This window comes from Mus caroli, unplaced genomic scaffold, assembly GCF_978045245.1.
Source record: "Mus caroli unplaced genomic scaffold, Mus_caroli_1 scaffold_20, whole genome shotgun sequence".
In the NCBI taxonomy this organism is placed as follows: domain Eukaryota; kingdom Metazoa; phylum Chordata; class Mammalia; order Rodentia; family Muridae; genus Mus; species Mus caroli.
The window spans coordinates 19,410,010-19,430,701 of NW_028227275.1; the positions used below are offsets into that span (position 1 = coordinate 19,410,010).

Consider the following 20,692-nt stretch of genomic DNA (forward strand, 5'->3'; position numbering starts at 1 on the left):
TGGGTCCTGGGAACCCTGCTTTCTCCCCAGAAGGACTATGGTCATCAACTGTGCCTGAGGTACCTATGTCCCTGCTAGCACTGCTTCATTTAGCTTTCTGCTGACCTCTACTCCCCCCCAAAAAACATGTAAGACTATGAACTTTTTAATAAACTTGCTTGACATAAGTCCCAGCTGTCTATCTGTCGTCGTCTTCTTCTTCTTCTTCTTCTCCTTCTCCTCCTCCTCCTCCTCCTCCTTTTTTAAAGATTTATTTATTATATAAACACTGTAGGTATCTTCAGACACACCAGAAGAGGGTGTCAGATCTCATTACAGATGGTTGTAAACCACCACGAGGTTGGTGGGATTTGAACTCAGGACCTCTGGAAGAGCAGTCAGTGCTCTTAACCGCTGAGCCATCTCTCCCACAGCCCACCTAACCCTCCAGGACACTGTCCCTCGGCTTCCAATCAGCAGTCATCTTCACCTAATGCCGGGCTTCACTTCCAAAATCGATTTTCACATTTTCCCTTTGTCTTGGCCCTATCTGTGTCCCCTCTGTGACTCTTGCCAGATTCTGCTCTTGCCTCACAAAATTCAAGATTTCTGTGCTTTTACCTAATTAGGGTGCTCCATCCCACAACAAGTAAGAAGTATAAAAAAGAAGGTGCCCTCGGAAGCCTGGTTTGGTTTGCTCAGGGACTTGCAACGTGTCATTCCCCTTCTCTTCTTCCCTTTCCCTCTCTAGGAACTAACACGATAATCACACGTGCATATAGCTTTGGGGAGAGATAAATGAGGTGACCCGATGAGGTGACCCGATGACACATGAGATGGGCTTGCTGTTGTAGCCGGCAATCAGTCCTAAGTGCGAGAAATGTTAACAACATTGTACTCCCAAGTATTATTAACAGTGTGACCAAGAGAGAGAAAAAGTTAATGAGGACACCTGGGAGCACTCTGCCAAGCTTACCTCCCTGCAGGATACCTAGGAAGAGATGCCAGCTAAGCCGGAGGAAAGCTAAGCAAACAACCAGAATATATTTTGTTCTCTCTCTCTCTCTCTCTCTCTCTCTCTCTCTCTCTCTCTCTCTCTCTCTCTCTCTCTCCCTCCCTCCCTCCCTCCCTCTCTCTGTGATATTATACAAGTACACACACACATGATGTGCTGTGTGAGCTGTGGGCTGACGCTGAACCAAACCACTCCCCATCCCCTCCCACCTCCACCCCTGTTTAAAATTGGGCAGGTCTGACTTGCCAGTTCCCCTTCTGTGGGGATGACCGTGACCGTGACCGTGAAGGGTCCGTGCTTGTGTTCTTTGCCCTTATCCCAGATCTAGGAGCGCCTTCTAAGAAATGAAGTCCTAGTTGGACTCCAGCCAGACCTGAAATTCTGAACTCTAAGAGCCTAAGGCTCCTCTTCTACAGCAATGTTTAATTCCTTAGGTCCGAGGAATTTCCTGGGGGCTCTGACAGCTTTCAAACAATACACCTGTGGGCTGGGAAAATTCAGAGAGGATAAATAGTAGGCACAGTCCTATTGGGCACTACTGTCCCTGCGGTACAATGGAGCCTCCTTCAGCCGGCCTTCTCCATCTCTTTTCCCAAACAGAACATTGCCTTATCAAGAACTGAACATTCACCCAGGGCCTGATTTAGAAGGAATGGGATGAAGCAAGATATGTGAGGTGTGGAAGGAGTGGCTGCCACGCAGCCCCCAAGGAGTCCCTGTGAAGACGCCACATGTCTTTGCCTGTAGGACCATTTCTCCCATTCATCGCCAAATGTTCAGCTCAGCACTGGCTGGGAGGAAACTGTCATCGAGTGGGAGGAAGGGAATGAGCCAGGCTGATGCTTACCGCCACCTCTGAGCTTCTATGTGAAGAAGGAGCTGCGCTTCCCTGCAAAATGAAGCTTAAATCCCTGCCCTCGGAATGTGTCATCGTTGAACATGACCAAACCTGAGCTGGCACTACAAGAAGAGGAAGAAGAAAGGCTTCCTAAGGGCTCCCTCTTGGTTTCAGCCAGACATGGTGGTGCATGTCTTTAATCCTAGCATTTAGGAGGCAAAAGTATACAGATCTGTGATCTGTTATTTCAGGCCAGGCTGATAGACATATTAAGTACCAGGCCAGCCAAGACTACATAGAGATACCTTACCTCAAAAACCAAATAGATAAACACACACACACACACACACACACACACACACACCAAAAGCCCTGGCTTCAACCTGCAATTCTTGCCAAGTTATGGGACAAGCCCTTACCTTCATTTGGATTTATCAGTACCAGAGCCTCTGCTACTGGGCCATGTGTGAACCCTCAGTGATAACAAAACTCAAAGCATGGTAGTACACAAATTCTTCTGACCCACACAAAACTGCCTCGTGTGAGCCAGCCTATACTGATTATATTTGGATGACAAAACAGAGAGCCCTGGCTCTCTCTGCTGCAGATTCCTGTTTGCTCTTCCGACTTTACCTCAACTGGACTGCTGCCACATCTGTGAGGTGTTTTCCAGTGAATCTAGCTGCTGCTGACCTATAAACTGACCCAAATGGGAGTTGCTCCCCAAGAACCGTTCTAAACAGTTCTACACTCCTCTTCCCCCACCCCCTCCCATAATCTTTCTTTCTTTGTTGGGTGGTGGGCTACAGGGGAGATTAAAGCATTAAATAGGGTTTCGTTTTGTTTTTTAAAGATTTGTTTATTTATTATGAATACAGCCTTCTGCCTGCAGGCCAGAAGAGGGCATCAGATCTCCTTATAGATGGTTTTAAGCTACCATGTGGTTGCTGGGAATTGGATTTAGGACCTCTGGAAGAAGCAGGCAGTACTCTTAACGTCTTGCTACCTCTCTAGCCCCCTAAAAACATGTTTTGAAAACATTAAAGTTACAGTTCTAGGCCCACCATATGTGTGTATGTGTTTGTGAGTGTGTGTGTGTGTTTACTCACTCATATTAAGAGGGTTTTTTTTTGTTTGTTTGTTTTTTGTTTTTCGAGACAGGGTTTCTCTGTATAGCCCTGGCTGTCCTGGCACTCACTTTGTAGACCAGGCTGGTCTCGAACTCAGAAATCCGCCTGCCTCTGCCTCCCAAGTGCTGGGATTATAGGCGTGCGCCACCACGCCCGGCTTAAGAGGGTTTTTGTTGTTGTTGTTGTTTTTCCAGACATGGTTTCTCTGTATAGCTCTGGATGTCCTGGAATTCACTCTGTAGACCAGGCTGGCCTCGAACTCAGAAATCCACCTGCCTCTGTCTCCTGAGTGCTGGGATTAAAGGTGTGTGCTACCACTGCTCAGCTACCTTTCAAGTCTTTAGCTGGGATAGAAAAACAAACCATATCAAGAATCCTGGACAGTAACATTAATGTGATTCCAACTACATTGTGTGTCCTGCATAGGCAAAGCTGGTTGCTTAAGCCCGGGATAACTGTGGGTATAAATAAGAAACACAGATGTTTTAAGGGGTGAAAATGTCTTCAAATGGAACTGGGGTCACTGTGGCAATGTCTGTGAAAATTCTCAAATTTTGAAAGCCAGCTGGGATTGCACAAACCTTTAACCCCAGAATTTGGGAATCAGAGGCCAAGAGGGTATGTGTTAACATTTCTTCTAGGCCCCGCCCCACAGTTACCTGGCAACAGCTAGGTATGCCTGACTCACTATAAAAGGGGCTACTTGCCTCTCTTAACTCCTTCACTCTCTTCCTTTCTTCCTCTTTTCCTCTCTGCCCTCTGTTCCTTCTCTCCCCATTTCCCTCCCCCTCACTCTCCACTTGTTCATGGCTGTTCTCTCCTCCTCCTCCTCCTCCTTTTCTTCTTCTTCTTCTTCTTCTTCTTCTTCTTCTTCTTCTTCTTCTTCTTCTTCTTCTTCTTCTTCTTCTTCTTCTTCTTCTTCTCTCTCTCTCTCTCTCTGCTGGTACCTCAGGGGAGAAGGGATGCCTCACCATTGGCCTGCAGAGGCACTCCCTCCCCCCACACCAAATATCTTCCTGGTTCTTCCCTTTCTTTTTTATAAAACACTAGAGTGTTTCCTGAAAATTCCAGGGGAAAGACCACCGAGCCAAATCATGGCCAATGCCACACCACCTCCAGTAGGATCTGTGTGACAAGTTCCACAGACTGGGGTGACTGACCAAAAACAAAAGGGGAAGCCTCCTGGAACCGGTTGTAGAACTCTTTGCTGGAGAAAAAATATTGAGCCTTAGTTCTCAAGGCAATCTATCTGTTTTATTTTTTCTTATTCCTTTTCTTATTTACATGTTCCTGGTGGCCTAGGCCAAGATTTTAAGCGAGAATAATGGGTAAGAAACCATTCCTTGAGATGGGGTCACTAACATGACCTTGTCCCCAGGCAAACCAACGCTTTACTTTCTAAATCATTTACAAAACTATTATGATAAAAACTTTCCCAACAGCCGGTTGTGGTGGCACACGCCTTTAATCCCAGCACTTGGGAGGCAGAGGCAGGCAGATTTCTGAGTTCGAGGCTAGCCTAGTTTACAGAGGGAGTTCAAGGATAGCCAGGGTTATACAGAGAAAACGAAAACAAAAACAAAAACAAAAAACTTTCCCAACAATAAAATTTCATATGGCTACGCGTGTGTCATCAGAGGTGGGTTTTGGTATATGGTAAAGAAAGCTGGGCTTGGTGGCGCACACCTTTAATCCCAGCACTCAGGAGGCAGAGGCAGGCGGATTTCTGAGTTCGAGGCCAGCCTGGTCTACAAAGTGAGTTCCAGGACAGCCAGGGCTACACAGAGAAACCCTGTCTCGAAAAAAACATAAAAACAAAAACAAAAACAAAAACAAAAAAAAACCAAACCAAAAAAAAAAAAAAAGGAGCACATACTCAGATTCACACTGCCTCTGTGTTTGTTTCTGTTTTCACCACTGAATCCTTACCCACCTGGCCTCGAGAACCCACATCCCGGGGACCCCCATACCCAGCTGGGGTGGTCCATGGCAGGCCGAAGTAACTAAAGCAAGCTCTCGTATTTGTATACATAGGCTATCTCTTCCTATGGCAGGGCTCAAGAGATCAGCACCGGACATGGGGAAGATTGTTTTTGCTTTTTGAAAAGATTTTATGTATTTATATTTTATGTATTTATATATTTTTTATCGATTTTATGTATATGAGTACACTATAGCTGTCTTAAGACACACCAGAAGAGGGCATCAGATCTCATTATGGGTGGTTGTGAGCCACCATGTGGTTGCTGGGATTTTAACTCAGGACTTCTGGAGGTGCAGTCAGTACTCTTGACCGCTGAGCCATCATCTCTCCAGCCCGGAAGATAAGATAGTTTTTAAAGTTCAGGAGAAGGGGTTTCCAAATATAGGAACTGACAGTCAAATAGATGGGGTTACAGAAGCAGAGCTGAAACAGAACAAGCTCATAGCGACTTCCTGAGACGTCATAACGACTTTCTCTTTTCTTGGAAGTTAAAGATTTTATTGTCTTCATAACAAAATCGGCTTAGAGCTGGATCACTTGGCCCTTTCTCTTCTTATCGCCTCCCAATTCAACATGCTTGCATCTCTTCCTAGCCAGAATCCTCTTAGATCTGCAGTTGGGCTCAGCATACTCAAGTCTCAACACGATCTTCTTTGTAGTTTTAGCCTTTTGGCGGAAAATGGGTTTAGTCTGCCCACCACAGTCAGCCACCCTGTTTCCTGTGATAACAACCCTTTCCCTGGGCATACAGAGAATCCTTGCCCTTCTTGTACTGTGTCACCTTGTGGGGTTGGTGCTTCCCATACTTCTTGCAGAATGTCCGGCGGGTCTTAGCAATGTTCACCGTGCTTGCAGGAGCACGGTCAGCTCAGAAAGAAATAGAATTTTTTTTTTTAATTTTTAAAAAAGGTTTTTTTTTTTTAATGTATATGAGTACACTGTAGCTCTCTTTGGACACACCAGAAGAGGGCATTGTATCTCATTAAAGATGATTGTGAGCTACCATGTGGTTGCTGGGAATTGAACTCAGGACCTCAGGAAGAAGAGTCAGTGCTCTTAACCGCTGAGCCATCTCTCCAGCCCTTTTGTAGAATTTTTTTTTAAATTTATTTATATGAGTAGCTTTCTTCAGACATACTAAAGCTCTGTAGCAAAAGCCTGTCTCCTGAAAACCAACCCAACAAACTAATGAATTATATAGTTTAGATGGTTAAAGTGTAATTTTACTTAAAGTGTATCTCATTATCTCAAAGCTGATTTTTAAAAGTTGTAAACAGTTATTAAAGGGGTGTTTGGGAGGGGGGGACACCACCCATAAGAGCCCTGGCTTCTCTGGAGGGAAAGTAGGCAGTGGTTTGGGAAGCCCAAGATGGCTGTCTATCTGCGAGGAAGACAAGCCTGTGTTTAGGGGTCCTGGGCCATGGAGCTCAGTCTCACAGGAGTGGCGATCCCGGATGAAAACACAGGGCTCTTGCAGTGCAGAAGACAGAAAGAGGGATGCCAGAGAACAAAGGCAAGAACCAGCCTTAGTTATCAGAGGCCTGGCTGCTGCTCAGCCACAGTTACAGCCCCTCTCATCCTTAGACACCAGCAGGCACCCTGCCAAGAGCACTGGTTATGAATCTCTAGCACACAGACTTCCAGGTACCTGGATTTCTCAGTTGGGGAAGTAAGTTTGCGAGCTCAGACACATCAAAGGACTACTGGGTGACTGTTCAACCCTTTCCCTACAGCTTGCTAAGGAATTGAAGAGCCTGGCTGCTTGACCCTGCTGTGAAATGTTTAGCCTCCCTCAGAGACCTATGAGAAGGTTGCCCACTGCCTCCTTGTGGGCCTGACTTCTCTTCAAGGATACCTCTACTCCCACCTTGCAAACTGTTGTACTGCTTGCTTGCTGTCTGCCCGTGGCATTCATAATTCCTTATTTTGAGTTTTGATTTTGTTTTTGTTTTGTTTTTTTTTTTTTTTGGTTTTTCGAGACAGGGTTTCTCTGTGTAGCTCTGGCTATCCTGGAACTCACTTTGTAGACCAGGCTGGCCTCGAACTCAGAAATCCGCCTGCCTCTGCCTCCCGAGTGCTGGGATTAAAGGCATGCGCCACCACGCCCAGCTCGATTTTGTTTTTTTAAAGTATTGTCTCTTTAGTCCTGGCATCCTGGGCTTGATATGTAGACCAGGCTGGCCTCAAACTCACAAGGATCCACTGGTCAATGCCTCCCAAGAACTAGGATTAAAGGTATTTAGCCACCACACCTGGCGTTAATAACTCTTCTAATAAATGCCCCCCCCCCAATTCATCTCAGTGTCTTCCTTGAAACCTAGAGCAAGATCAGGAATGTCTACTTCTGCCCTCACATCCCACATCTACCCTACAAAACAAGATACAAGGAGCTAGGCTCCTAGGTCCCATTTCTGATTAATATGCCCCTCTGCTGATCTCTCTGTTGGGTAACTCCCTAGATCCAGGATGTAAGAAGGACTTCCAGGAGGAACCTTACAGTGATAGCCTGGGCTCATACCAGAGAGCCCAGAAAAGCCCCAGTAAAAGGTCCTATGTTAAAGCGGTGCTGGGAGGGTGACTGAAGAGGGAGAGAAAAGGTTCTTGGGATTGGAGATGGATCAGTGCTAAAGAGCTTGTATTGCCCTTGCAGAGGTTGGCTCCCAGCATCTATGCCGGCAACTCGGAACCACCTATAACAGCTCCAGGGCATCTGCACTTTGTGTGTGTGTGTGTGAGTGTGTGTGTGTGTGTGTGTACTCAACCCTCATAAACACAAGCAAACGCAAAATTAAGACTAAGACAGAGCTCTAGAAAAAGGTTTTATTGTGCTGGGAGTGGCGCTGCATACCTTTAATCCCAGCACTCGGGAGGCAGAGGCAGGCAGATCTCTATGAGTTCAAGGCTAGCCTGGTCTACAATGTGTGTTCCAGGACAGCCTGGGCTACACAGAGAAACCTCGTCTCTTAAAAAACAAACAAACAAACAAAAAAGAAAAAGAAAAAAGAAAAGAGGGAGGGGGTTCTTTGGCAAAGACTGTTCTTTTCCCATGACAAAAAAAAAATTATCTTCACAAGTTTGTTTTTTATTTGTTTTTTTTTTTGGTTTTTTCGAGACAGGGTTTCTCTGTGTAGCCTTGGCTGTCCTGGCACTCACTTTGTAGACCAGGCTGGCCTCGAACTCAGAAATCCGCCTGCCTCTGCCTCCCAAGTGCTGGGATTAAAGGCGTGCGCCACCACGCCCGGCTTTATTTGTTTTTTGAGACAGGTTTCTCCCTGTGGCCCTGGCTGTCTCAAACTCACAGAGATCCACTTGCCTCTGCCTCCCAAGTGCTGGCTTTACAAGTTTTAAAGGTCTTTTGTTTGTTTGTTTGTTTTTGTTTTGTTGTTGTTGTTTTTTCCAGACAGGGTTTCTCTGTATAGCGGAAACTTTGAAATTCAGTCACCTGTCCCATGTCACATAGCAGGATGTGGCTTCAAACCCAGGCTTCTTAGGACTTAGTAGCAACTATGTCCCACTCAGTTCCTTCTGATGAGCCTCTTAGGGCAATAGAGGCTCTCTCCATCCCTAGAGCTAGCTAGAGCTCTAAATTACACACCCAAGCCACAGACTTCCTCTTTGTTTGGGACAAGAGGCTAACCTTTAATTTCCCCTTCCTACTGCCTGGTGGCCTAACAGATTACAAAACCACTGACCTATGCAGGACCTTCCTGCTCTTTCTGCCCTTAGCTCTCTGGGTGCGGTAGCTCTGTTCTCTCCCTTGGAGCCTCACTGTTGGTTTTTTTATAGATGTGCCTACCGACAGTTGTCTCTCGTGCCTTTGCCCAGCTATCGGCTCGACTCGTGTGCCCTTGGGGAGTCACCGAACCCTTTGAGACCAGGTTTTTTGTTTGCGAAGTGAGGAGGCTGGCTGCGCTCTCCTAAGCTTGAATCATAAATAGCTTCTGGAACTCAAGGCTAGTTTCTTAGACAGCAATGACAGATCAACAGTTCCCTGTGGTCAGCACCTTGCTTGCATGCTCCTATTAATTTTTGTGAAACCTATGAGCAAGCATGTTTTTTTTTTTTTTTTATCATGCCCATTTTACAGGTTAGAACAATCTGAGGCCTGGAGATTTATTTATTATTCATTCTATAAATTCTGTTCCTCAAGAGCACCCTGACTAATAATAAATATACATAAATATGTATATAGCATATGTGGGGGATTATTAGAATGGGTTACTGGCTGTGGCTCAGCCAGTCCAACGATGGCTATCTAACAGTGGAAGGTCCAAGGATCCAGTAGTTGGGTTCACATGCAGCTGGATGTCTCAGCTGGTCTTCAGTTTACACCAGAATCCCAAGGATGTAGGTTCTGAAGTCAGTGAAGGACTGGACTGGCTAGCAGGGAAGAGGAAGCAAGCTTCCTCCTTCCACATCCTCTATATAGGCTGCCAGAAGAAGGTGTGCCCAAGATCCAAGCTGGATCTTCTCACCTCAAAAGATCTGGATTAACGGTGTGTCTTCTCACCTCAAGGATCCACATTAGGGGCTCAATGGTGCTGGTGCACATTTTTAATCCGAGTACTCGGGAGGCAGGAACAGGCAGAGCTCTGTGAGTTCGAGGCCAGCCTGGTCTACAGAATGAGTTCTAGAACAGCCAGAACTATGCAGAGAAACCCTGTCTCAAAAAATTACAGAAAACAAACAAACAAACAAACAATAGCCAAAACAAAATAAAAAACCCCAAACCAAACAACCCAAAAGCCAAAACAAAGATCTAGATTAGAAGTGAATCTTCCCACTTCTAATTTGTTTTTTAAGAAGAAAATCCCTCACAGGTATGCTTAACCATTTGGGGTTTAGTTCATTCCAGAGGTTGTCAAGTTGACAGCCAAGAATAGCTATTACAGAGAATAAAGTGGTTCAAATGGTTTAAGAGTAGTGATATTCTATGGGTGGTGTCTTGTGGCTTATGTGGTGTGAGGAATCCTGGACTTGATAGAGCCTCCTGACGGAAGCCAGTTATAGAATTCACGGGTAGGGAAGTTGGTACTTCACCAAGAGGTGATCCCTGCAGTGAGGGGCAGAGGCGTGCTTCTTGTGCACACAGTTTGGAGGTGAGGAGGTTTCTGTTGTTCACCAAAGAGCAAGAGTGGGCCTGCAAAATTCTACTCTAGCCAACATTTCAGCCTTTCCGTATGGGTATAGCCCAGGTTGCTTGAAATGCTCCCTCTGGTGGTGACGATGTGACTCTGCGCTCAGGCCAAGTACCGTGACCTGTTTTTTGGAATTTTTCCATGTTAATTTTATCTTTTTTTTTTAAAAGATTTATTTATTTATTATATTTAAGTACACTGTAGTTGTCTTCAGACACTCCAGAAGAGAGAGTCAGATCTTGTTACAGATGGTTGTGAGCCACCGTATGGTTGCTGGGATTTGAACTCTGGACCTTCGGAAGAGCAGTAGGGTGCTCTTACCCACTGAGCCATCTCACCAGCCCTCCATGTTAATTTTAATTGTTAACTTGATAGGATTCATAATCACCTAGAAGACAAATTTCTGGTTGTAGTGTGTGTGTGGTGTGCCTAATGCCATTTCCAGAAATGTTTAACTGAAGAGGGAGACCCACCCTGAATATGTGGACAGCAACATTCAATGGGCTAAGACTGGATAAGAAGGAAGGGAGTACCATCAGCCTCTGTCTGTCTGTCTGTCTGTCCCTGCTTCCTGAGTGCAGGCACAATGTGCCCAACACACCTAGCACCTTGTCTTCCTTACCACAATGGACTGTTCCCTCAAACTCTAAGCCAAAATAAATTCTTCTTTCTTTAAATAGCTTTGTTGGGCATTTTGTCCTAGCAGTGAGAAAAATCACTAACGGACAGCTATTTTCATATTGACTCCAAATGATAGTTCAGTGGGTTTAGTATTGTATAGAGGGTAAAATATATATGATATGAGCTGAACATTGTAGTGTACACCTGTAATTCGAGCCCTTCACATACAGAGGCAGGAGGAGTGCCATGAATCCAAAACAAGAATGTGTTACATGGCAAGGGCTTGATTATCCCATCCCTTTCCTTTGCAAAATAAATAAATAAATAAATAGAAAAGAAGTAAACAAGAGTATGATGCTGGGCCATTGAGCCATCTCTTCAGCCCCTCTATTTTTTTTAAGATACGTTCAGGTAAGTATATAATACACAACCATTACTTGGTGAATACATCTATGTAAACCCCTAAAATATTAGAATATAACTACATCTACTGTGCTTACTCTCAACTCTTACCAGATTCCAATACTCTGGGGTCCTTTTGGTTTTTTTTTTTTTTTTTAATTAATAGAATCACACAGTACACATTTTGTTTTGTTTTGTTTTGTTTTGTTTTGAGACAGAGTTTCTCTGTATAGTCCTGGCTGTCCTGGAACTCACTCTGTAGACCAGGCTGGCCTCGAACTCAGAAATCTGCCTGTCTCTGCCTCCCAAGTGCTAGGATTAAAGGCGTGCGCCATCACCACCTGGCTACATTCTTTTATGTCTGGAGTCTTTCATTTAATTTGAATCATACATGCACATAGCAGATCTCTGTGTATACTATGCAGAAGCTGATGTTTATAAATGATAAAATATTCCATTACATATCATTATATCACAGTGAATCTGACCTATTCTGTTGATGGGTGTTTGGTCACTTCTAGTTCTCAACTATCTCTTTTTTAGCAAGTAAGTAATAGTCTCTGTTGGGAGTGTATATAGGAATGAATTGCTGGGTAGAGTGGACATATGTTTTATTAGATACTACTAGATCAAGCTAGACGTCAGGGCTCATGCCTGCAATCCCATCACTCACAAAGCAGAGGCAGAAGAATTGCTGTGAGTTTAAGACCAACATGGGTCACGCGAGACCTTGTTTCAAAATACAAACAGGGAGCAGGGGCTGGAGAGATGAATTAACAGTGAAGAGTTCATGCTAGGGCTGGAGAGATGGCTCAGTGGTTAAGAGCACTGACTGCTCTTCCAGAGGTCCTGAGTTCAATTCTCAGCAACCACATGGTGGCTCACAACCATCTGCAATGGGATCGGATGCCGTCTTTGGATGTGTCTGAAGACAGTGATAGTGTACTCACTCACACACGGCTTCTTGCACAAGACCTGAGACTGGCTTCTCCCAGCGCCATCAGACAGCTCATAACTGCTTGTAATTCCAGCTCCAGGGGGTCTGATGCTTCTGGCCTCCACAGGTACCTGAATTCATACCATCACACGGATGTACACATAACTTAAGAAATAAATCTTTTAAAAATAGTACTAGTTTTCCAAAGTGACCATATCAATCTTTCGTTCCAACAGCAGCACATGGAGACATCAGGGCTGTGTTCTTGGCAACAGGGCACCACCACTGCATCTTTCCATCGTTATTCCGTTGTGGTTTCCATTTGCAAAGCAAGTTGTGGGCACTAGTTGTTGCTTTTTTCTTTCGTGAGGCCAAGATGTTTTCATTTTTTATACATCCATAGTTTTTGATTATTGTTTTCTTTTTTTAAACGTTATTAAGGTTTTTTGTTTGTTTGTTTGTTTTGTTTTTTGAGACAGGTTCTCACTGTGTAGCCATGAATGTCTTGGAGTTCACTATTTCAATATTTAGAGCAGACTGGCCTTGAAATCACAAAGATCAACCTATGTCTGTTACCTAGGCGCTGGGATTACTGATGTATTTATTTTGTTATTTTTGTTTTTAGACAGGATCTTGCATCTCGCAGTGTGGAGACTAGGCTGGCTTTAAACTCACGACAGTCTTCCAGTTTGCCGGGATTACAAGTGTGCGGACAACACCGCTCCGCTTGAACAACCGATTTTTTTTTTTTTTTCCCGAGACAGGATTTCTCTGTGTAGCCCTGGCTGTCCTGGAACTCACTTTGTAGACCAGGCTGGCCTCGTACTCGGAAATCTACCTGCCTCTGCCTCCCGAGTGCTAGGATTAAAGGCGTGCGCACCACGCCCGGCTGAACAACTGATTTTTTGAGAGTAATATAAATTTGTCTTTTAATTCCAAAGAAATTCCCGTTTTACAAGGTTTTTCTTCACGGCCACGAATCTTGGCGGTGCATCAGGAGCCCACAAAGCACCCCAAACACCAGAACTCCTTCTCCAGGGTTAAGATCTCAAAGCCTCAGAACGGATGTTGATTGGTTTTGCCATGGTAACAGATTGGCGACAGGAAGTGACATCAGAGGAAGGGGCTGCGGAGCCGGCTGAGGACACACACGTGGGTTCTGCCGTGGCTTCTGCTGTCTTTTCGGCGTGTGTGGACGCTTGTGCTCTGAGCGAGTGCGAGCCACCGTTTGGTCAACATGGGTCGCTCGGGGAAATTGCCCTCTGGTGTCTCGGCCAAGTTGAAGCGCTGGAAGAAAGGCCACAGCAGCGACAGCAACCCCGCCACTTGCCGCCATCGCCAGGCCGCTCGGAGCCGCTTCTTCAGCCGCCCGTCAGGTAGCCGGGCCGTGGGACTCCTTGGGTGGCATCTTGTGGCATTCGGCCTGCCACTTTGTAATGTCAGACTTGGCGCTCACTGTGAAGACCCGCCCCTCGAGTTTGACAGATGCGGAAATTGTCCTCTGAAGGGAAATGACTTGTCTAGGATACGGTCTCAGGGATGGGATACAGGGCCGTCACTACCCTTGGATGCCTCTTTAGATTTATGTATATGTTGGAGTGTCAGGGAGCGAACCCAGGATTTTGTGCACGCTAACTAAACACTCAACTACTAACCCACATCTTCAGCCTTCTGGTGTCTCCGTACAGTACACGACCCTGGCTCTGGATGTCGCTGTGCCTTTAGTACAGGGAAGCAGAAACATATCTGGGGGTTCCTTTCTCTTGGCTTTGAAAGTTGCAAGCGTACAGAGGGCTGTGCAGGCAAGCCTGGTTTGGAATCCTGCCGCTGGGATTGGGGGGCGTCTAAACCCTCTGGTTTGTTTCTTAAGGGGTTCTGTTCCATCAGCTAAAGGAAGTTTGGGTGTAAATGGGACCATTACCTTGTTACTCTGGTTCTCAGGAAAGAGCGACCTGACAGTTGATGCTGTGAAGTTGCATAATGAGCTGCAGTCGGGGACCCTGAGCCTGGGCAAAAGCCAAGCCCCTGAGACGACCATGGACCAAGATCCAGAGGTGGCTTTCACGGAGAAGTCCTCGGGCACGTTTCTGAGTGGCTTGTCTGACTGTACAAACGTCACTTTCAGCAAAGTGCAGCGCTTCTGGGAATCCAACTCAGCTGCTCACAAGGAGGTAGGAGATTGGTTGCTGAGTTTGTAGGGCAGTAGGCAGGGCACATTCAAGATGACTTTCATACAGCTCTGGTGACAGCAGCTGGTATTTCTGGATGATGTGTCATCTCTCTTACCCTTTGTCCCCTTCACATATATACTCTTGGGCAGAGTCCCCTTCACCACGATTGTGTGTGGTAATTAATGTTCATACATGTTTGAAATTTTTTGTTGTTTATTTTTTTGAGACAAAGTTTCCATTTGTAGACCAGGCTGGCTTCAAAGCCATAGAGATCAATCTGTCTTTGCCTCTCAAGTGCTGGGGTCAAAGGTTGGTGTCTTCATGCTCAACAAAGCATATTAATTTTGATTGTGTGTGTGTCACAGCATGGGCTTGAAGGCCAGAAGACAACTTTAGGGAGACCTTTCTCTCCCCTTCCACCATGTGGGGCTCAGGGATCAAATTCAACTTGTCAGGTTTGGAAGCAAGTACTTTACTGGCTGAGCCAGACTGAGGGTAGAAATGTTGTCAACCTTTGTCTCCTCAGCTGTTCTTCAAACAGGAATCTTTACACGTATTTCCAGGGACGCTAGTGTTCAAGTTCATGGTGGATAACTGTGGTTTGGGATCTGTTTTGTTTAACGAGAAATGTTTTACTTAATTGACATTTCAAAGTTAATATGTTTTTTAATTATTTAAGTGAGGAATATAAAAATGGGGGCTGGTGAGATGGCTCAGTGGGTAAGAGCACCCGACTGCTCTTCCGAAGGTCCAGAGTTCAAATCCCAGCAACCACATGGTGGCTCACAACCATCTGCAATGAGATCTGGTGCCCTCTTCTGGAGTGTCTGAGGACAGCTACAGTGTACTTACATATAATAAATAAATCTTTAAAAAAAAAAAAAAAAAAAAGGAATATAAAAATGCTAAATGAGGGGCTCAACGGTTAAGAGCTCCGACTGCTCTTCCGAAGGTCGTGAGTTCAAATCCCAGCAACCACATGGTAGCTCACAACCATCCGTAATGAGGTCTGATGCCCTCTTCTGGGGTGTCTGAAGACAGCTACAGTGTACGTACATGTAATAAATAAATAAATAAATCTTTAAAAAAAATGCTAAATGATACAAAGAGATATAAATAGACTAAAGTGTTATAGCTAGTCTCCCAATTTGAGTCTCTCCAGTGGGCATTGTTAATAGGTCACTCTATGTATTTCTAGACTAGCACTGCCCAGTAGTGCTATAAAGTGAGCCACAAGTGATTTTGAATTTTAGAAGCTACATTTAAAAAGTAAAAAGAAATGGGTAAAATTAATGTATTCGACCAGTATGTATAAAATATTAGCATTTCAACACATTTAGTCAGTCTTTGTGTTATTTCTTTAGACTCTTATTTATTTTAGTTTGAGTGGTGAGTTTGTGTCACATGTCTGCACATGTGCCCATGGGGGTCATATCTCCTGGAGCAGGATTTGGAGTTGACCATGAGCTATCCGGTGTTGGTACTAGGAACCAGACTCCGGTCCTGTGCAAGGGCAGCGAGAGTTCCCAGCCACTGAGCCATGTAGACGCGCAGCTCCATCAGTCAGGATCTGTTGTGGTTATTGTTTTGGTTTTTAGCCTAGGGTCTCACTCAGTACCCCTGGCTGGCCTGAAACTTGATGTATGGACCAGGCTTGTGTTGAATTCAAGAGCTACAAGACCCTTGTTTTCCAAGTGCCAGGATTAAAGGTGTGTGTCACTGCTGGATGACAAGGTCGTTTAGTCTAGCTCATGTTGGCCTCTGACTCACAGTCATCGTCTTGCCTCCGCCTTTGGAATGCTGGGATCACAGGTGTGCGCCACTGTACCGAGTTCTGTTCAACGGTGTGTATGTTCACTAGGCTTTACTGAAATATGGCTATATTTTATATCCACCGTTCTCCGACTTTGTCACTGACAAAACAGTATTTCCAAGTTATTGTATCTAATTGTTCTCACATCGTTGGGGGTTTTGTTTTGTTGTTGTTTTTCAGTGTCATATAACATTTAAATCTCATTTTCGGGCATGGCGGTACATGCCAGCTGTAATCTCAGGACTTGGAAAGCCGAGGCAGGAGAATTGCTGTCAGTTTGAAGCCAGTTTGGGCTACATATTGAGACTATCTCAAAAAACCAAAAACAAGCCAGGCGTGGTGGCCCACGCCTTTAATCCTAGCACTAGGGGGGCAGAGGCAGGTGGATTTCTGAGTTCGAGGTCAGCCTGGTCTACAAAGTGAGTTTCAGGACAGCCAGGGCTACACAGAGAAACCTTGCCTTGGAAAACCAAAAAACCAAAAAAACAAACAAACAAACAAACCCTATCAAGTCTAAATAAAATAGTTCATCACCATCATCACCATCACTTCCTTCTGACTGCTGTTTCCCTCTTCTCCTCCTGGTCCCTCCCCTCTAGCCTCTCCTCAGCCCCCGTATTATCAGCCTTCTGTTGCCGACTATCTGTTCCAGTTTGTGTGCAGTGTACAGTGCGCATATTCACATAGGTCTTTCTATAAGAAACTGTCCTTGAGGTGGCTATGGAGCAGGCATGGTTTTGGGCGTCTTGTTTCCTGGGCCCTGTGGTGTGTGCTCCAGCTGTGGACTCAGATCTTGCTTGACGTTGGGTTTCATCAGGACATCAACTTGTGAAAGGGCAAGGGGCCACCCAGGCCAGGGTTGCCTTCAAGATAGGTCATGGCTACTTTATCCCCTCTCCCCCTGTGCAGATCTGCGCTGTGCTGGCTGCTGTTACGGAGGTGATTCGATCCCAGGGAGGCAAGGAGACGGAGACCGAGTACTTTGCTGCTCTGGTGAGTGTGTGTGATAGGGGTTCCGTGTTCCGAGCAGCAGGTCAGTCAGGCTATCAAGAGAAGACAGGTGCCCCTCGCCTGTGGGGCTCGGGCAAACCTCCTGTGGGTGAAAGTGCTGGTAGCATTACTGTCTTAGTCTTGTAAGACAAATGTCCATTGTCTTATGCAGACCAGTTAGAACTGGAAGATCCTCTTAAAGAAATTACTTCTTAGGCCACTATGGTCCTTTTAGGGATAGGACAGGATAGGACAAGATTATATCCATTATAATACTAGCATACTGTTCACTATTTTTAGTCTCATGAATGTACCATTGAGTTTTCCAGGAATTACCTGAAAACGGAAGACAGTTTGGGGGAGTTCTGTTTACAACAAGTTTTCGCTACGTAACTCAGGCTGCTTTTGAAATGATGTCAGTCTTCCTGTCTTAGCCTCCCAAGGGCTGTGAGCTGTGATTCCATGAACAGCATCATTGCTGCTGTGGGTTTTTTGTTTATTTTTTAGTACTAGGAATTGCACCCAGGGCTTTACATATGCCTTAAGTAACTCAACTGCATCCTTACCTCACAAGACAATAGTCTTTCTTCCTTCCTTTCTTAAGATAGGTTGATTGTTTATCCTAATGGAGAGTGCCACCACTATGCCAAGCAAGATAAAAATATTCTTATCCATTTTTTCTTTTCTTTTTTTTTTTTTTTTGAGACAGGGTTTCTCTGTATAGCCCTGGCTGTCCTGGCACTCACTTTGTAGACCAGGCTGGCCTCGAACTCAGAAATCCGCCTGCCTCTGCCTCCCGAGTGCTGGGATTAAAGGCGTGCGCCACCACGCCCGGCTCCGGCTCCATATTTTATAAGAAGAAAACTGAGTCACAAATGGTTACTAGGGCACTTGGGAGACCAGGAAGAGGCAGGTGGATCTCTGTGAGTTTAAGGCCAGCCAGGGATACATAGTGATACCCTGTAGTCTCAAAGAATAAATGAATAAAATAAGAAATATAAGGTTACTAGGCCAGAGTTACACAGAGGCAGAGCTCAGACTTGAACCTTATATACTTTGAAGAGTGTTCTTGATCATAACTCTGAGCACAGCATGTGGGTTCCACCTGCCACCCATGGTTTCCTGTGTATGCATTGTGTTACTTACCTGTCTGTACCCCTCACTCTGGCCCTCAGATGACAACAATGGAAGCAGTGGAGTCCCCAGAGTCACTGGCTGCCGTTGCATACCTATTGAACCTTGTCCTGAAGCGGTGAGTGCGGCTGGGGCTTGGCAGACGGAAGGACATGTGTGTGTGTGTGTCTGTCTGTCTGTATATATGAGAGAGGCAGAGACACAGAATATGTCTCTCTAGCCCACATACTTGGGTTTTTTTTGTTTTGTTTTGTTTTGTTTTGTTTGTTTGTTTGTTTTTGAGACAGGGTTTCTCTGTGTAGTCCTGGCTGTCCTGGGACTCAGAAATCCACCTGCCTCTACCTCCCAAGTGTTGGGATTAAAGGCATGTGCCACATTGCCGGGCCACCATACTTGGTTTTTAAGGTGAAAATATTTGGGCTGGAGAGACAGCTCAGCAGTTAAGAGTACATGAAGACCAGGTTTCAGATATCAGTACCCCATGCCAGACAGCTCACAGATGCCTGTAACTCCAGCTTTGAAGGATTCACTGCCCTCTAATGCCCCACAGAATGCACACGTGTGAGAATCTGTGTGCACCATGAATCTGTAGGTACAGTGGAGACCAGAAGAGGAAGTCAGACTCTCTGGAACTCCAGTTATAGCCAGCTATCATATGCTGGTTTCTGGGGAAGGGCAGTGGGACTGAATCATTGGCACCAGGCTACACAAGGAAGGACTTAAATATGAGGTTGTGTGACCCTGGGATGCCCTTATTCGGTGGTACAGAGGCTGGCTGGTAGGGAAGCTGAGAGACCCAGAGCTCAGGCATGGGGAGCACACTAACCTGAGGGGCAGACACATGAGCTCCTGTGCTGATTGGTGACTTGCTGAACGGCTGGGCCAGAGTGCGCGTCCCCTAACACCAGGGCCTGTCCCAGTTGCTTTTCTTTGGCTGCTCTGGATTGACTTTGTGTCTTCCCCACAGGGTGCCAAGTCCTGTGCTCATGAAGAAGTTCTCTGACACCTCCAAAGCCTTCATGGACATCATGTCTGCGCAGGCGAGCAGTGGCTCCACCTCTGCTCTCCGATGGGTCAGTGCCTGCGGATCCCTGAGTTCAGTGGGTGTGGTTAAAGCATGCGCCCTTCCTTGGCATTGGTATAGGGAGCGCTCCATAGACCCTTAAATAGATCTCTTTGGGCTTTTCCAGGATTGGTGAGACCCTGGACTCTTTCCCTGTGGCGGTAGAGCTGAGGGATTTTCTACGTTTTTCTTTAAGGTCCTCTCCTGCCTGGCCATCCTCCTTCGGAAGCAAGACCTGGAGGCCTGGGGCTATCCCATCACTCTTCAGGTGTACCATGGACTGCTGAGCTTCACCGTGCATGCCAAGCCGAAGGTGAGACTCTGGCTGCCCCAGAACCAACCTGTCTGAGCTGGGTTGGAAAAGACTTAGGACTTACACTCCTGGTTTGGTTTTTTTCTTGGTTGGGTGTGCGTGTGTGTGTGTTTGCATGTGTGGAGGATGCATGTAGTCACACATGCACACAGAAAGCGTCCTGCCGTTACCATTCTCAGCCTTATTCCTTTATTCCCAGAGTCTCTCATTAAGCCTGGAGCAAGGCTGGAGGCCGGTAAGCTCCAGCGGTCCTCCTGTCTGCACCCTGTATAGTTTCAGGGATTGCAAGTGCATGCTCTAACCTATGCCTGACGTTTACTTTTTTTAAAGATTTTATTTGTATTTGGGTGAGTGTGTATGGCATCCGTGTGCAGAGGCCATAAGAGGGTGTTGAGTCCTCTGTGACTGTAGTTATAGGCAGTTGTGAGCCACCTATGTGGGTACTGGAAACTAAACCCATGTTCTCTAGAAGAGCAGTAAGTGCTCTTAACCATTGGGGAATCTCTCAGCCCCCACCCCTTTCCTGTATTCTCTTCAGTTCTGAGGACTTGAATTCGTTCTCATATTTACACAAACACTCTTACTTGCTAAGCCTTCTCCCTAACCCCAAGTCCTGGGGTTTTGCAGTTTTTTGTTTTTGTTATTTGAGACAAGGTCTCACTTTATAGCCCCTGGATGACCTGGAAATTGCTATGTAGACCAGGCCGGCTTTGAACTCAGAGATCCACTTGCCTAGGATTAAAGGCTGTACCACCATTCCCAGCCAAGTCCTGAGCTTTTCTTGAGATTCTGCTCCCTGCTCTTCTGAGGCCTTGTCCACTTAAATCCAGAAAGCGAGGAGCACCCCTCCTCCAGCAGGGTAGTCACAGCCTGGTGCTTTTTGAGTCTCTCTTCAGCCTTCTCAGCTCCCTCATTCTTCCTTGGCAGGGAGATGGTGGTCTTGATGGGGTGTCTGGCATCATACAGACCTACTCCCCCTCCTCCCTTCTGCTTTATTTTTGTTGTTGCCATATTGAGCAATTATTGAGCCTTGAACCTTGGGCCCCATCCATACTAGACAAGCACTCTACCACTGAGCTATCTCTCCAGCCACATTCTTGCTGTGTCGTTTTGAGAGAGAAGATCTTACTAAGATACCCAGCTTGGCTGTGCACTCACTCTGTA

At 45.9% G+C, this 20,692-nt stretch overlaps 1 protein-coding gene and 1 pseudogene across 1 annotated transcript in view; one reads left to right on the forward strand and one right to left on the reverse strand.

Moving 5' to 3' along the window:
- Positions 1–5,468: 5,468 nt before the first annotated feature.
- On the reverse strand, positions 5,469–6,857 carry LOC110285322 (large ribosomal subunit protein eL42-like; annotated as a pseudogene).
- A 6,296-nt stretch (positions 6,858–13,153) lies between these two features.
- Rrp12 (ribosomal RNA processing 12 homolog) overlaps positions 13,154–20,692 on the forward strand; it is a 36,113-nt gene continuing 28,574 nt past the window's right edge. Inside the window, exons 1-6 of the mRNA XM_021152097.3 lie at positions 13,154–13,420; positions 13,986–14,215; positions 16,938–17,021; positions 18,194–18,270; positions 19,120–19,225; positions 19,412–19,528. Coding sequence (XP_021007756.1) covers positions 13,282–13,420; positions 13,986–14,215; positions 16,938–17,021; positions 18,194–18,270; positions 19,120–19,225; positions 19,412–19,528 — 753 coding nt within the window. The 5' untranslated portion in view covers positions 13,154–13,281. The remainder of the gene's footprint in view (positions 13,421–13,985; positions 14,216–16,937; positions 17,022–18,193; positions 18,271–19,119; positions 19,226–19,411; positions 19,529–20,692) is intronic.